This window comes from Candida dubliniensis, chromosome 4 (genome assembly GCF_000026945.1).
Source record: "Candida dubliniensis CD36 chromosome 4, complete sequence".
Taxonomy (NCBI): Eukaryota; Fungi; Ascomycota; class Pichiomycetes; order Serinales; family Debaryomycetaceae; genus Candida; species Candida dubliniensis.
Genome location: NC_012863.1, coordinates 619,353 through 634,000, shown reverse-complemented (window position 1 = coordinate 634,000; position 14,648 = coordinate 619,353). Strand labels below are relative to the sequence as shown.

Here is a 14,648-nt window from a genome sequence, read left to right as displayed (position 1 = left end):
CGGGTCTTCTAAAGTAAAATGAACTGAAGAATTACTTCACCAGAAGTCTGGCAGTATAACACCTAACGTTTAGAGGCAATTGCCAACTCATTCGTTTGTTTGGTGTACACACGATTTAATTTCTTTTTGAACTCTCAAACCCTTGTCATATTAACACCAAATATGTTCACATTGACAACTTTAAAGGTAGCTACTTATTGACACCAGAAGTTTTACTCGTCTCCAAGAAACAAGATTCAACGTTTATTTGTTTCGGCAAAACTTGTTTTCTTACGAGACAGGTATCCGATTCTTAAATTGATCCGACTGCATATAAAATAAGGCGTTCTTCCCTTCCCATCCAGCCTTTAAGAGAGAGAGAAGAAAGAAAAACTTAGTACGCCGAGTTAAAAAATGAATACGGGGGATAAAACTAACACCAACTAATTCAATTCTCTTTTACCTTTTGTCCCCCTTTTTCTTCTCTCTCCTGTTTTTTTTTTTTTTTTTTCACCAATTCATTGATTTAAAAGAAACAGAGAATAACAATCATATAAACACGATTATTCACGCAAAATATCTGAACTCAGTTTCCAATTTTGATTTGATCTATGAATTCAGATTTGCTCAAAGAGTTTTTGATTAAAGTTCCCAGAAATTTGGGATTTCGTGATTTCAAAGGTCTCCCCCATTACATAACTAAAGTTTTATATTATTCAGCAACTGATGAAGGAAAATACTTGAGAGACCTTTTCCCCAAGGTATCAGAAAGAGACCTAGATCCAAAAACGGTTTATAGTATTCCGGGATCAACTGAAATTTTGAATCCATTTTATGAAACTAGTAGTGTGGCATATACTCATCCACCAGATAAGGCATGTGCAAAACCATTCAAAGCAGGTGAACCCGTATACAGATGTGAAGAGTGTGGTTTTGATGATACTTGTGTTTTATGTGCCTTTTGTTTCAACGAGCAAGACCATTTGAATCATAATGTCAGTGTTTACATATCGCGTGGGACGTCAGGAGGTATTTGCGATTGTGGCGACCCAGAAGCTTTCCTTCGACCTTTGAATTGTAAATGCCAAACAAACAGAGATGAACTGGAAATTGACTTGAGTAATATGATGGATGCATTGCGTATGACAATTCAAATTGCTGTCGATTATGTTTTAGATGTTTCCAATTTTGCTATTCTGACATTACCTCTTATTCACACCGAGCTTAATGAAAGACATCCTAAATTGGATGTGCAAGCATTATCTGACTATTTATCCTTACCTGCAGAGTCTTATAGCGGAGCATCGGATATAAACTCTACAAACAGATGGGTTTTAATTTTATGGAATGATGAATTCCACAATTTGACAGAGGCAGTAACAGCTATAAAAGCTGGTACTGGTTTTAGTGATAGGAATTCTTATAAGATAGCAGAGAAGATAGATAGTAGGGGATTTTGTGTTATAAAGGAAGAAGATAGCCCGCAGAATTTAATCCAAGCCAAACGGCTAGTTGAATTCAATGGATTGGTAGCAACAATCGTGTCAGCTCGTGATTTGTTGAGACAAAAAATTGCCAGTTGTATTCTAGATTGGTTAACTGCTGTGCTAAATTCTCCAAGCGCTCAAATAAGAAAGGCAGCCCTGTCTTATTTTGCTGAATTGTTGTTACAGCCAGATTATAGATTTTCAAAAGTTATCTCATCATCTTTTTTAAAAGAAACCTTGGAATCAGAATCCGTCCAAGATCAGCTTTTTGCATATTATGTTAATGGACTTCCATACGATGGTGAATTAGTCAGTTTTAATTATAATCAATTGAGAACCGCTGCTAACCCAATTACCTTACATGAACCCTTGTCTTCTTTATTAGATCAGAAAAGGTCAGTTGAAAAACTCAAAGGTTCCAGACTACAATATTTGCTAACATTCCAAATCAGATTTCCCAAGGAGACTCGTAAAAAATTGGGGTTGTTATTAGTGCCTCCTTTGGTAAAAACACCAGCTTTAAAACGAGAATTTGCGGATCAATTTGTTGAACTATACCCGTCCCTATTAACCATGATGGCTTTAACAGATAGGGAGGAAGATTTAAATTTAATGGCTGACATTACATCTCAATTATTTACCTGCCCTCAAACAGTTCGTTTTATTATAGACAATGGAAAAATCACGAACTTGGTAGGTCCTTTGGCAAAGCTAATTGAAGAACACAGCTCAGTTCGAGACATCAATAGTGGGTACAGAGTGTACTGTGACATTGGCAGCAATTTACAACAGAAAAGAGCAATAAGAAAGGCAGTTCTGTACGGCATCAACAACTTTTACCATTTTTTCAACCCAGCTGTTTCAGGAGAGAATATAGCAAAATTTTTGCAACCTGACCTTTTTAAATTACTAGTCTTGTTGTTGAGGTATTTCCAAGGTTATTGGCCTCTTACTAGAAAGTATGGTGAGCATGTTGAAAGAGATGATTTCGACATCACCGTACATTTTGAAATTTCAATGCCTATTTTAAAGTCTCTCTATAATTTGGCTGTTCACCTGCGCAAATACAGAGAAACCCCTTCTATAGTTGCACAGTTAATCGAATTATTGTCAAAGAGGAAAAATGAGTACATCGAACCCGGAGTAATCAAGTTTCAAGTTAGTAAAGATCCGGTCGCAATGATTAATCCGTTGAACTCATTGTTGTCATATTTTTTGCAGTTGGGAAATATTGATAATTTCAAACATTTATTGCAGCTGTATCTGTCAGAATTAGTCAATATTACCGATATTTCTCTCAGAAGTATTGTTTTGGGATCTCAAATTGAGACGGGATTTTGGATAAGAAACGGAGTTTCAACTTCGCGCCAAGCTTCCTTGTATTTTGGTACACTAATGTCAGAATACGCCTTTATGAGTGATTTCCACTTGAATCAAATTGCTGTTTTATTTGAGGACCCAGAAAAAGTATTGATGAACTTTTTGGAGCGTTGGGGGTTGTATCTGTGGCTTAAGAATGAAGAGCGTTTTAACGAAACAGCTTATGAGGAAAGGATTTTTTCTATCGTGGAAAGATTTATTGCATTTGTTTACAATTTGTTTGTTGACAGAAGCATGTTGATAAATGAGGCTCCAAAGGATGCAGCGTTAAGAAAACTTAATCGTGAAATAAGGTATACGTTATGTGAAGGTGCAATGTCCTTTTCTAAACTAAAAAGGCAAATAGACATTCGGCTTGCAAATTTGAATGAATTTGAAGATGTTTTATATGAAGTAGCTGATTATCAGCCACCATCTGCATTGGTCGACACAGGCTTATATCGGTTAAGGGAACCAATGTATGAAAAATTGGATCCGTTGAATATGCTGCTTGATCCTGGGAGATTTCAAGTCGTTTTGGAAGTGCTCATCAAGAAGATTTCGAAGCTGAAGAAGAGGAAATCAGAGAAATGCATTGTAACTCCATTCATAGAAAAAGCCGGGAACGATTTTATCGATGAAAATATGGGGAATTTTGTCAAATCATTAACATTTATGAAGTTGAATTATAAACTTACTCAGGTGGCAATAGATACGTCGGATGAAACATATTTGCCGCACTTGCTCCACTTGGTACACGCAATTATGTTGGACGATGAAATGATCCATGGAAAGGAGTATTTAAATGAGCTTTTCTTTGATATTCCGATTACTGATTTATTGGTTACCATTGTGGACTCTACAATGTCCAAACATGTACGCCAAAAGGCTGACTTTTTAGTAGAACAAATGATCAGCAAGGACAAGCGTATTATTGAGAGTTTGGTTGATTGTTTTGGTGAGGAGTATATTCAAAGATTCAAGAAGAGAAAAAACAGCTTATTTGAATCAGATGCAGAAAGAAAGAAAAGAAAAGCCGAAAAGAGAAAAACCAGTATTTTAAAGAAGTTTTCTCAACAACAAGAGAAGTTCTTAACCCAGAATGAGGATTTACAAAAGAATATGCCCCAAACAAGTGCTGTACCAATGGAAGGGGAGGATTCCCAAAGATTGCGTACTTGTGTTGCTTGCGGAGAACTTGAGTCTTTTGAAAAACCATTAGCAATTATGGCTGCTTCTATTAAGGCACCTGTGTTTTGGAAGTTGCCACCAGAATCCGGAGAGGTTGTTTCTAATGCCTTTAGAACCTGGGACAAGAATTTGTTACTTGATTCCAAGGCTACTGAATATGGTGTTGGTTATGATACAGTTACTAAACTGGCACTAGATACTAATCAATTTGAATCTTGGGTGTTGTCTTCATGTGCCCATAGCATCCATCATAGCTGCTTGGGCAGAAGAATTATAGGATCTTCGCAATATTCGTGCCCCTTATGTCATAATTTACATGACTTGATTATTCCTACCATTTTAGTAAACAAGGACGTTGACATTCCTATGGAAGTTCTTAATGGTCCTCCAATAAGCTTGAAATACAACCAAATTGTACAATCTGCTGATTCTAACATAAAACTTGGTCACTTATTAAGGGTATTTTTAAGACCTGAGTATTTTACTAATCGTGCAAACACCGTGGAATTAGCAACTCTCAGTGAAGCTCCATTAATTGCTTCACTGAAAATGAAATATTTGCATCCGGGAAATAATACGTCGTATGCTAGAATATTCGACCAACTTATGAACTGGACAATTGCCCTAGCGGATACAATCAGAATGAACGAGATCTCCACTAGGTTAAATGGTGTTGACGGTTATAGTGGCTTCTTGTCACAGATTCCAGGATCAGCAAAAACACTTTTAATTTGTATGATTCAACTTCGATTACTCAACATAGCATCCTCATTGTCACCATTACTGACCGCTGAAAGTTACAATTTCGAAATTGAAGTAAACCTGTTCTGGGATTCTGATATAATTTTGGATGGGGTATTTAATGAAGTTCTTGTTTTGTTTTTTCAAACCGGTGAATCCTTAGCTACGTTGACCAGAATGGGGATGTCAAAACTCTTTACAATTGCTGTTAATTCATTAATAGCAAGGGACCAAAGAGATCCCATTTATTTTGAATGTATTGATACTGACAGCATCAATCAAATAAGTGACGTCTCGCTTGAGAAGTTTCATGATTTTTTCATTACAGTTATGCTTGTAAATAAATGTGATGTTCTGGTGGTTGACCAATCCATATCATTACTGGTGTATTTTGCCATTGAAAAAATCTTAGGTATTTTTTTGAGACAGGTTGTCATTTTTAAGGACTTATTGACATGTAAACAAAAGGGAGAGAATGATTATGAAAGTATACCAGAGCTTTCAAGATTAGAGGAAAAGATCAAATTACAGGATAGATTGACTGACACAAAAGCGCTCACCGATGCTCTTGATGTACCTTCATATGATGAGCTCATTGAAATGTTGCTTGGATCAAGTGACACATTAGAGGGCAATGTTTTCAATATTATATCGTATGCAAAAATGCCTAAACATTTTGACAAAGGAATTTTAACCTTACAGTACCCAGGAATGGTTCATTTGGTGAATTTACCTGTTGATTATAATACTTGCATTGTGGGCACTTCACAAATTGCTACGCGTGATAATTGTAAATGCTTAATTTGTGGACAATGGATCAGTGCCGCTAGAAATGTAGCCCACATGATGACTTGTGCTTCTCAAATAGGAATCTTATTCAACCTAAAATCCAATACGCTCAGAATTTGCATCTACATTGGAAACAGTCCCATCACTATCGATTTATCTGCACCTTACTTGACGAAACATGGAGAAGTTAAGGTAGTCGGTGAAAAAGGAGGAGCCACATTGAGTGGGTATAGATTCGCTCACTTCAATAAGTTATGGGTTACTCAAGGTTTGTATGGGTTTGTTACACGTAATTTATTTGGGTCAGGCATTGCATTGAATGATGTCACTTTTGATTTTGATAGAAATATGCCTGAAGCAGATGAGGACGACGATGAGGCAGCGTTCTTTGAGTGGGATGGCCAACCAATAATTATGTAAAGAGTTTGGTACTTGTCCAGGTTGCAAAAAAGAATACGATAAATAAATTGATGGAGTTGTCCATCAAGAACATTAAGTAGTACATATAGTATATATTTAAAACTGCATTGTATATGATAAAGCAAATGTTCTATAACGTCTCCCATCCTCCGGGATCCAACACATTTTCTAAACTTCTTACTATGCAATTCTGGACATTATGCAGTAACCAGATATTCCTTATAAAGTCATCATATCTTGGCCTCATTAAATGCAACGCTTTTGCCTTTTTGCTTTCCTCAGCAATTTCACCATGTTCGTCCAAAAAGGGAGCATTATAGAATGTGCCGCCATTATTGTGTAACAATAATAAAGAGCGGTCCTTTGGTAGTAAGAATATCCCAACGTCATTACTACATTCCTTTAAGTAATGTGTGGTACACTGTCCCTCTTTACAACCTATTGCCTGTTTCTGAACATCAATGACTTCACCACAAAACAAACAGATTGCTGGATCTTCAACTCTTTTATTTGGATTATTGTGTCTATCCAGATAATAATATTTGGTGAAAAAGAAATCAAGTCTTTCTGGCAAATCAACTAGTTTTACAATACCGGGATATTCGACTAATTTCTTTACACGAAGAACATCGTTGGTCTTTAATAACGCTGATGAAAAAGTAAGAAAGTCATGAAATATGCTTCCTTCATAGGAGCTCTCCTCATTAAATAATCGCAAATATTCACAAACGGGTTTTAAACTCAAAAAAGAACATAATCTGTCAGCCTCAATTTCTGTTTCTGGATATGCTGCAAAATCAATACCGTCAATATTTGCACACTGTACATATGCATAGATGGCAGCCCTTCTTAGAAACGGTGTAGCAATTTTTACTAACATGGAATATATCACTTCACCAAACTTTCTACTTTCAACAATACCCATGCACCTGACGTCATTGGAAACAGACAATTTTTTAAAACAACTAATAGCCGCCTGAGAAATTCCTTGAGGAATATCTGCAACAGTTGGAATATCCGACACTGTGTAAGCCCAATTTTTCTTTAAACAATTTGCACTCATCTCATTTACCATTATGCTTAGGCTTTGTATCAAATGACCAATGAAACATGTTTCCAAAACGCTATTAAAAGAAAATCCAAGTGACGGAAATGCATCTGTGTTCACCAAATGCTCAAAAAAATCCACTTCTAAAATATAATTGTTGATAGACTTTTTAGATAAAGCAAAAATATAGGCAAAAATTTTTGAATAAGCAGATTTTTTATGGCTTGGCAGATCGATCCAGTTTTTCACCTTCATAAGTGTACTTGAATTTTTAAACTCATTGAACGTTCGCAATGTTATCAATGTATTATTAGAAAGTTGATGGATTATCAACTGGCCACCAGAAGAAACGCCACGCAAAGAAATTTCAACAGATTTGATAGTATCAATTAAAACAAAGCCTGAATCTGCTTTGAAAACCTGTGGAAAGGTAAACAACGACAAAGTCTGGAACATATCACTCAACATTAGACGGAAATCTCTTTGCTGTTTAGTTAGTTCCTTCGACAGGTCCATTGAAATCATTTCCTTACTGATGCTTGTCAAAATAGATCTTGAATCAAACTCCTTCTCGGAAAATCTTTGAAACCTTTCCGTCCAGTTTTTGTCCTTGGAATAATTCAAGTCTAAATCAAGAAATGGACTAACACCAGAATATGGTCGTAAAAACTCCAGTAAACTTCTATTATTACTTGACCATAAAATTGGAATAAATATATTGTTCAAAGCTTTACAGAGAGGACAAAGAAATTCCTTTCTGTCCATGTTTTCAGGAGTACTTCTGGTAATCTGATTTTGTCTGTTTCGACTATTAGTGATGTAGTTTACATAGCATTGGTAATGCATTCCATGTCCACAACTCAGTGCAACAAAATGACTCTCAATGAACTCATTTAACTTGAAACCAGGACCAATAACACTCGAATTGCTCACTTGCTGCATAAACGAAGTCCACGTCTTGGTACGAGGTGAATTATGTAACGATTGATTTATATCTAGCTCGTATTCATTGCCATTGAGGTCCACATTATCCGAAAATGCCTTTAAAAACCAATACTCGTCATTAAAAGGAACATTTCGGAACTCACAAGATTTTGAGATGTATGCTATTATTCCAAATGGACCGGCGTCTTCAGCAGCATTTTGACACAACATACAGTGATGCTCCGGAAATTTCCATGCAGCATGATCATCCAACTCTTCCATTTCCGTATCACTACCACATGCAATTGTTTCAAATTGGTTCTTTTTAAGAAACAGAGATTGTTGCTTCTTGAATTTTGCCATCAATTTTGCCTGGCGTTCTTTGGCTATACGTTTTTTCTTACCAAGCTCATCTTCATTATTGACTTCATCAGATGATAAATCCACTTTTGAAATATCAAACTCAGAACGACGTGATTTCAAGGTTGGTATAAAACTGGGGTATTTTTGATTGAACACTCTGAAGATACTCCTGATTTTGGTATGGGAAAACTTGAATTCTTCAGCAAGTAATATTTTATACAACAAGTCAGCAATAGACGTGTTAAATTCCTCTGACCAGTTGATAAACCTATCGAAGAAGTTACCATATTTTTCAATATTGATAGTTTGCTCAAGAGTGCAAATATGAATCAAATGCAATACAGTCTCCAACAAACTCTCCACGAACTTTGTATCACGCTTGCTAACGAAAAGAAGAACTTTTATTAAAAAATTTGTAAAATGGGTCGAAGTGGCAAAATTTCCAACATGCTTATATATTCCCAATTCTTCTGTTTTAATTCTTTTTGGCTCAATTATAACATCAGTAACAGGTTTCCCTTTCTTTTTACTTATTCTCTCCTTCACAAACTTTATTGCTTCATCTTTTACATTGGCAGTATAATGGCAATAGTAAGGGGTAACATCGTCAAGATACTCATCTTTGAGATAATATACTCCAAAATCATTTGATCCCTTTGGTGCTTTGAACAGAGTCATTGATTTTAATATAAGTTCGAATCTTCTGTCGGCAACAATATGGTCCGGAATTTGAAAACAAAGCTTTGAATATCCCAAAGGACCAAAACATAACGTGTGAATAATTTCCCTTTGAATTTTTATTTTGATTAGAGTTTCTTCGTCGTATCCTCTCAAATGTGTATCTTCTGTCAACAAATGATTGAAGAAATTTAAACATTCTTCTAGCATATATGGCAAGACCTTAACATCGTATATGTGTGATGGTTCATTCTGTAACCAATCGTCTAATAGCTTCCAACGGTCAAGAATTAAATAGGTTACAACATCGGGATGACCAAGATTAGCAAATACTTGAATTAAAAATAAATCTCTCGTGTAACCTTGGTCACGAAGACTCGTGTTCTTGTACAATTGCAATTGTGATTTGACACTAAACCCATTCCGAACCCAAAGTCCTGCTTTAATTTGTGAAATGAGTACAATGGTCTTAATCGGGTAATCAAATATAAGCACTTCAAGACCAGGGGTTTCGGATCCAATGTGTTTGAGTTTTACAGTTTGGAAAACATCAATCAAATCATTGATGTTATTGAATCGTGAAAACTCAATCAACCAACTCAAAAATGAATGAACCGGATGCAAAAAACTAACTTTGTCTTCTTCGATATCACTGATTTGTATTAGGCTTCCAGTGTTTGGTTCGACTTTGTATGTTTTATCTACTGATAGATTAAGATCGACTTCTTCATCAACCAAACCTGGAAAGTTTTTGTTCTCAAAGTTAACCAAAAATGCTAGCACATACTCTATTGCCAACTGGTAGTTGTGCAATATGTCACATAATTCTGTTTCTCGCGTGGTCTTCAATGCCCCCGCAATAACTTCACCAAATTGATAAATCACCAGAACTGCTTGGAAAAAAACAGAGTAATCTGGACTCTCATATTCAACATGATTTGCCTTTTCTCGTTTCAAAATGGGTTTACCTTGAAATAAAACTAGCATGTCACAAGTCATGGGGACAATATTACTATTGGGCAAAAACTTTGAGTTCTTGCTTCTAGTTAATATGTAACTGAGATCAAAAAATATTTGACCCCATCGCCTATTTTTTAAGCTTTTTATAGATACTCGATGTGTCCTATCTATGTCTCCAGGAGCTTTTACATGCTCTGCAGTCAAAAACCCATAAATAGAAGCTAGTATTTGGGTCAAATCTCCATGTTTAATTATTTCGGCGGAGTTTGTAGGACATGTGAATAATTGTGTTGACAATGTTGGCATAATACTAAGTTCAGGCTCTCTATCCATGGTAAGATACATATCTACAATTGTTGGATATATGTCCACATACTGGTAGCATATTATGTTTTTGTAACGCAAGTTGATAATCAAAGACGTGGAATACATGTCGTGCAATAATGCACGAGTATCCTTCCAAAACCGGACATCCAAATAAACCAAATACTGAAGTCTAGATCCATGATGACTAACGTTTTTCTGAAACTCTGAAGTATTTATATTATAATTGCATTCCTGACAAAGTTCATCACACAATTTCCATTTAGAGGGGGAGTAATACCAATGACCATTAGCAGTTTGTTCTCTTGAAGAAATTTTTGGGATTCTAAGAAAAGGGTCCAACGTTCCCACCCTGTAATTATAAGTAGTCTCACTCACACTCCCCCCTAAAAGGCCGTTCTCCCACTTTTCGCAAAAAGCTCGACAAAACAAATCTTTCACAGCTGTATTTGTTTTGAAAAGCTCACTTTCAGAAAAATCATTAAGCCACAGTACAAGTTCATCACACATGTCTTCTCTGAAAATGTCCCTATGACTTCTTATACATGTTGCTAGTCCCGTCGCACTTAATATTTTCTGCCTCTCTAACAAAAGTTGAATATTTCGTGAACTTATCACTTTTGCTTTTCCAAATTTTTGTACTTTGTCGGTCACCATAATTGCAAAGTCCTTCACTTTTTTACTAGCCAAATGAACCCTTTGTACTGCATCTCGATAATACCTGACTTGATCATTATATAGCATTAGATAATATTGGTCGTTGGTAGCATCAACAAACTCATTATCATGACAACCATATTTCTTCGGATCTAAACTGCTGCTTATCGTATTTGATTCAATTTCATGTACGGTCGTTTCTTCTGGGTTTTGGAATTGCAAGTCACTATGTATTATGACATCGATCATGTAGTCCAAAATAGTTGCTATCGTAGTTACAATCGATGCTGCCAATCTTTCTGGTATTTCTCGATCATGTACGGAAGCCGAATCTTCATCAACAGCGTAAGGGCAAAATAATTCTCGAGTCCACGCCTCAGGGTCTCCACAATCACAAACACCACCATTTTCACGCTGACAGATACCAATATGCACTTTATGTCCTTCATGATACTCAGGTTGAAAACAGTGCGAACATAAAGCACAAGTATCATCAAATCCGCAAGTCAAACATCGATGTATTGGCTCCCCTTTTCGAAAAATTCTTCCACAAGGCAGATTTTTATGGTAAGCACGATGACTGTGAGTGTCATGTTTGGGATCTCGTTTCGATAATAATGCTTTATAATAGTTATTGAAGGTCCATTCATAGTCATCTTCCACTTTCTTGATCATGTCATCTCTATTATAAGAGTGGCTATCTAAAAATGCACTGGGGAATAGCCAATTCAAACATTCGCCATTGGCGGAAATCGACATAAATAAAGCTTTACGAATCTCTTTCTTAACATTTTTATTGAAATCAAAATCTGCCTTGATAGGGAGTTGTAAAAAAAACTTTTTTAACGCTTTATTCTCTTCATTAACTTCCATAATTTTAGATGTTCAATGCCTTTGAAAGGGTTTATCGTTACTTATTACTTATAACCAGGTATCTGTTTAGTGACTTGTCAATTCGAACTGGAAGGTACAATTTATGGTGGCTAAAACAGAAAACAAAACAAAGGAAAAAAAAAAAAAAAATTTTTGGATTTGTCACGACAGTACAATTTGGTTTTCTTCTTCTGCTTTCTTCCCTTTTGTACCTTTTTTTTTCATATATCCTAAACCAACAAATCGAAAAGGAAAACTCCTAGAGTTGGTGATTCAATTAATACATTTATTTTCAACTAAACATTTAAGAGGTTACCATTAGTCTCTATTTGATTTTTTTTTTTTTCAGAATACAATAATTGATAATATAAAAAGCAAAGAATATGACAACTTCAATGGAGAAGTTTTACTATCAACCCAGCATCGAGGCCAATAAACAGAAGTTACAACACGTACATGATGTTGCATCGTTAGCATTGGGTGTTGGTTCCGGGATATTGACATTAGAATCAATGAATGGATTCATATTTTATTTCATAGGAATTACGGTTGCCAATTTACTATTCTACATAATATGCGGTGAAGGTAGACCATCAAAGTATTACAAGAACCCATTACAGGAGATATTTGTGAGCGGAATTTTCGACAATATACCTGGTTTCATTATGATGTGGTGTTTGGTTTATGCTTTAGTAAAGTCAAGCTCATAAGTTGCATAGTTATAGAAATATATAGATGCATTTATCAATGATATATCTTTATGCGTGACAACCAACTGAAGCAACGCAAAAGTAGAGATGAAAAGAATGTCAGCTAAATTAAGATACCAACCTCTCCCAGGAGATAGTAAAAACTGGATACAGAATTTAGTTATCTTTCCTTTGTATTTATCTTACAAAAAATAATTGAATATCGTTTATACTAAATCTACTCATTCAAGACAACATAATTAGCAGGGAACAAACCAACTTCTCCTGTCTTGGAATGCTTTCCTTGCCACCAATCATCGTCAACAAATTCGATTTCAATAATCAAATCCCCTTCTGCAAAGCCAATTTCATTGTCTTCGTCCTTTTCGTAATCGTATTCGGCAGTAGCAGTTTTTGAAGCTGGTTTTTGTTCTGATCTACTCGGTAATGCTGGAGGTGCTTGTGTTCCTTCTCTAGAAGGCAATGATGGAGCAGGTGCTTCTTCTTCTTCTTCTTCTTCTTCTTTGTCTGCAGATTTTTCATTCAATGACACATAAGTGGCTGGGAATAAACCAACTTCACCAGTTTCAGCGTGTTTTCCTTGCCACCAGTCGTCATCTACAAATTCAATATCAATAATCAAGTCACCTTCAGAGAACCCAATTTCATTATCTTCATCCTTTTCGTAATCATATTCTGCAGTTGCTGTGACAGATTGCTTCTTTGTTTCTTCGGCTTTTGGTGCTGATGGCGTATTTCTTGCAGGTAAACTTGGAGCAAGAGCAGCAGCTTCTTCCTTTTCCGGTTCGGGTTCCGGTTCAGATTGTCTTTGCGGTGGTGGTGGTAAATTCCTAACAGGCAAAGATGGTGCTGGGGCGTCTTCTTCCTCTTCCTCTTTTTCACTAGATTGGTGTGTGGTTTCTCTTGCTGGTGGCGCTGGTGGTAAGTTTCTAGTTGGCAATGAGGGAGTATCGTCAACAATCTTTGCCTTTTCTTCGAATTTCTTGGCCAAATCAGCGGTATGATGTTCTTCGGGCTCGTCAACATTTTCATTTGAGTTGGTTTCTTTCTCATCAGAGGCAACTGTTTTGTATTTCCCTCTTTTTTCAGCCCAAATTTGTGCTGGTGTTTTACCATTTTCAGCACCAAAATCTCTCGATAATCCACCCACCAACTTATCCTTTCTTGAATCAACAGATTGGGTACCAAATACTGGTTTGGCACCAAACACTGGAGCGCCACCATTTCCTGGTGCATTGGCTTTATATTTGTCGGCAACAGAATGTCCAATCTTTGGTTTTGGCAAGGAAGTTAATCTTCCATCACTACTTGACGGTTGGTTGTAGGCCTTCATTCTTTCAGACAAAGGTTTGGGTTGCTCTTCATCGTTATTCTTCTCTTCTGTAGGCTCTGGTTTAAACGCTTTAGGGGTCGAACTAGTAGTGTCTGACTTTTGTTTTCTCAAGTCATCAATATTGACCTTTGTTGGTTTGTATGCAGATGGAACGTTCTCTAAAGGTTTCTTGTCAAAGTCTCTTTCTTCAATGTCTTCAGCATCACCCCAACCCGCGTCTTTCGTGATGCTCTTTGGTTTTGGCTTAACCGGAGCAATTGGCTTTCCAGTAGACTTAGGCACAAATGAAGGTTTTGATCCTGTGCTTGGTTTGGCAACAACAGGTTTTGAAACAGGTTTAGGAGCAACAGGAGTTGGTTTTTTGGTTCCAGAACTTTGAGTCGAGTATCTTGCACCGGCAGCAGCACCAACTCTATTTAAAAATTCATTGACGTCTAAATCATCTTGATCCCTGGCAGTAATTTGAACATGGTATCCGTTCAAGACTCTGGATACGTCAGCAAAATTATTTGCAAACGACAATCTCAATTTTGCCGGAGCACTGTCGGGACACCATCCCAACAAGATATTTTTGGAAACATCAGATCCTGGAACAGTAACCCTTGCCAATCCAAATTGAACTTGTCCATCAGTGAAATGTTCGACAAAATCCTCTAATGACCCATCCCCAGTTTCAGTAACGTCCATGGTGGCATTTTTGTCAACAGAATAGACGACATATGTTGCATTTGGGTCTCCTCTAACAACCTTGTCGTATGCCTGTTGGATTTTGTTTGAATTTGTATTAAAGTCGATTTTTTCCATTGTTTTTG

At 36.4% G+C, this 14,648-nt stretch overlaps 4 protein-coding genes across 4 annotated transcripts; 2 read left to right on the top strand and 2 right to left on the bottom strand. All coding sequences in view use genetic code 12, as the record gives it.

Moving 5' to 3' along the window:
- Positions 1 to 590: 590 nt before the first annotated feature.
- On the top strand, positions 591 to 5,966 carry CD36_42840 (E3 ubiquitin-protein ligase, putative; the record flags this gene model as incomplete). The annotated part of the gene is made up of 1 exon (XM_002419901.1): positions 591 to 5,966. The coding sequence occupies one exon, from the start codon at positions 591 to 593 to the stop codon at positions 5,964 to 5,966; it is 5,376 nt and encodes a 1,791-aa protein (XP_002419946.1).
- A 130-nt stretch (positions 5,967 to 6,096) lies between these two features.
- CD36_42830 (cytoplasmic ubiquitin-protein ligase, putative) lies at positions 6,097 to 11,793 on the bottom strand (the record flags this gene model as incomplete). The annotated part of the gene is made up of 1 exon (XM_002419900.1): positions 6,097 to 11,793. The coding sequence occupies one exon, from the start codon at positions 11,791 to 11,793 to the stop codon at positions 6,097 to 6,099; it is 5,697 nt and encodes a 1,898-aa protein (XP_002419945.1).
- Positions 11,794 to 12,176: 383 nt separating this feature from the next.
- CD36_42820 (conserved hypothetical protein) lies at positions 12,177 to 12,503 on the top strand (the record flags this gene model as incomplete). The annotated part of the gene is made up of 1 exon (XM_002419899.1): positions 12,177 to 12,503. The coding sequence occupies one exon, from the start codon at positions 12,177 to 12,179 to the stop codon at positions 12,501 to 12,503; it is 327 nt and encodes a 108-aa protein (XP_002419944.1).
- A 217-nt stretch (positions 12,504 to 12,720) lies between these two features.
- On the bottom strand, positions 12,721 to 14,640 carry CD36_42810 (actin-binding protein, putative; the record flags this gene model as incomplete). Its single annotated transcript, XM_002419898.1, has 1 exon — positions 12,721 to 14,640. The coding sequence occupies one exon, from the start codon at positions 14,638 to 14,640 to the stop codon at positions 12,721 to 12,723; it is 1,920 nt and encodes a 639-aa protein (XP_002419943.1).
- Between the last annotated feature and the right edge of the window lie 8 nt (positions 14,641 to 14,648).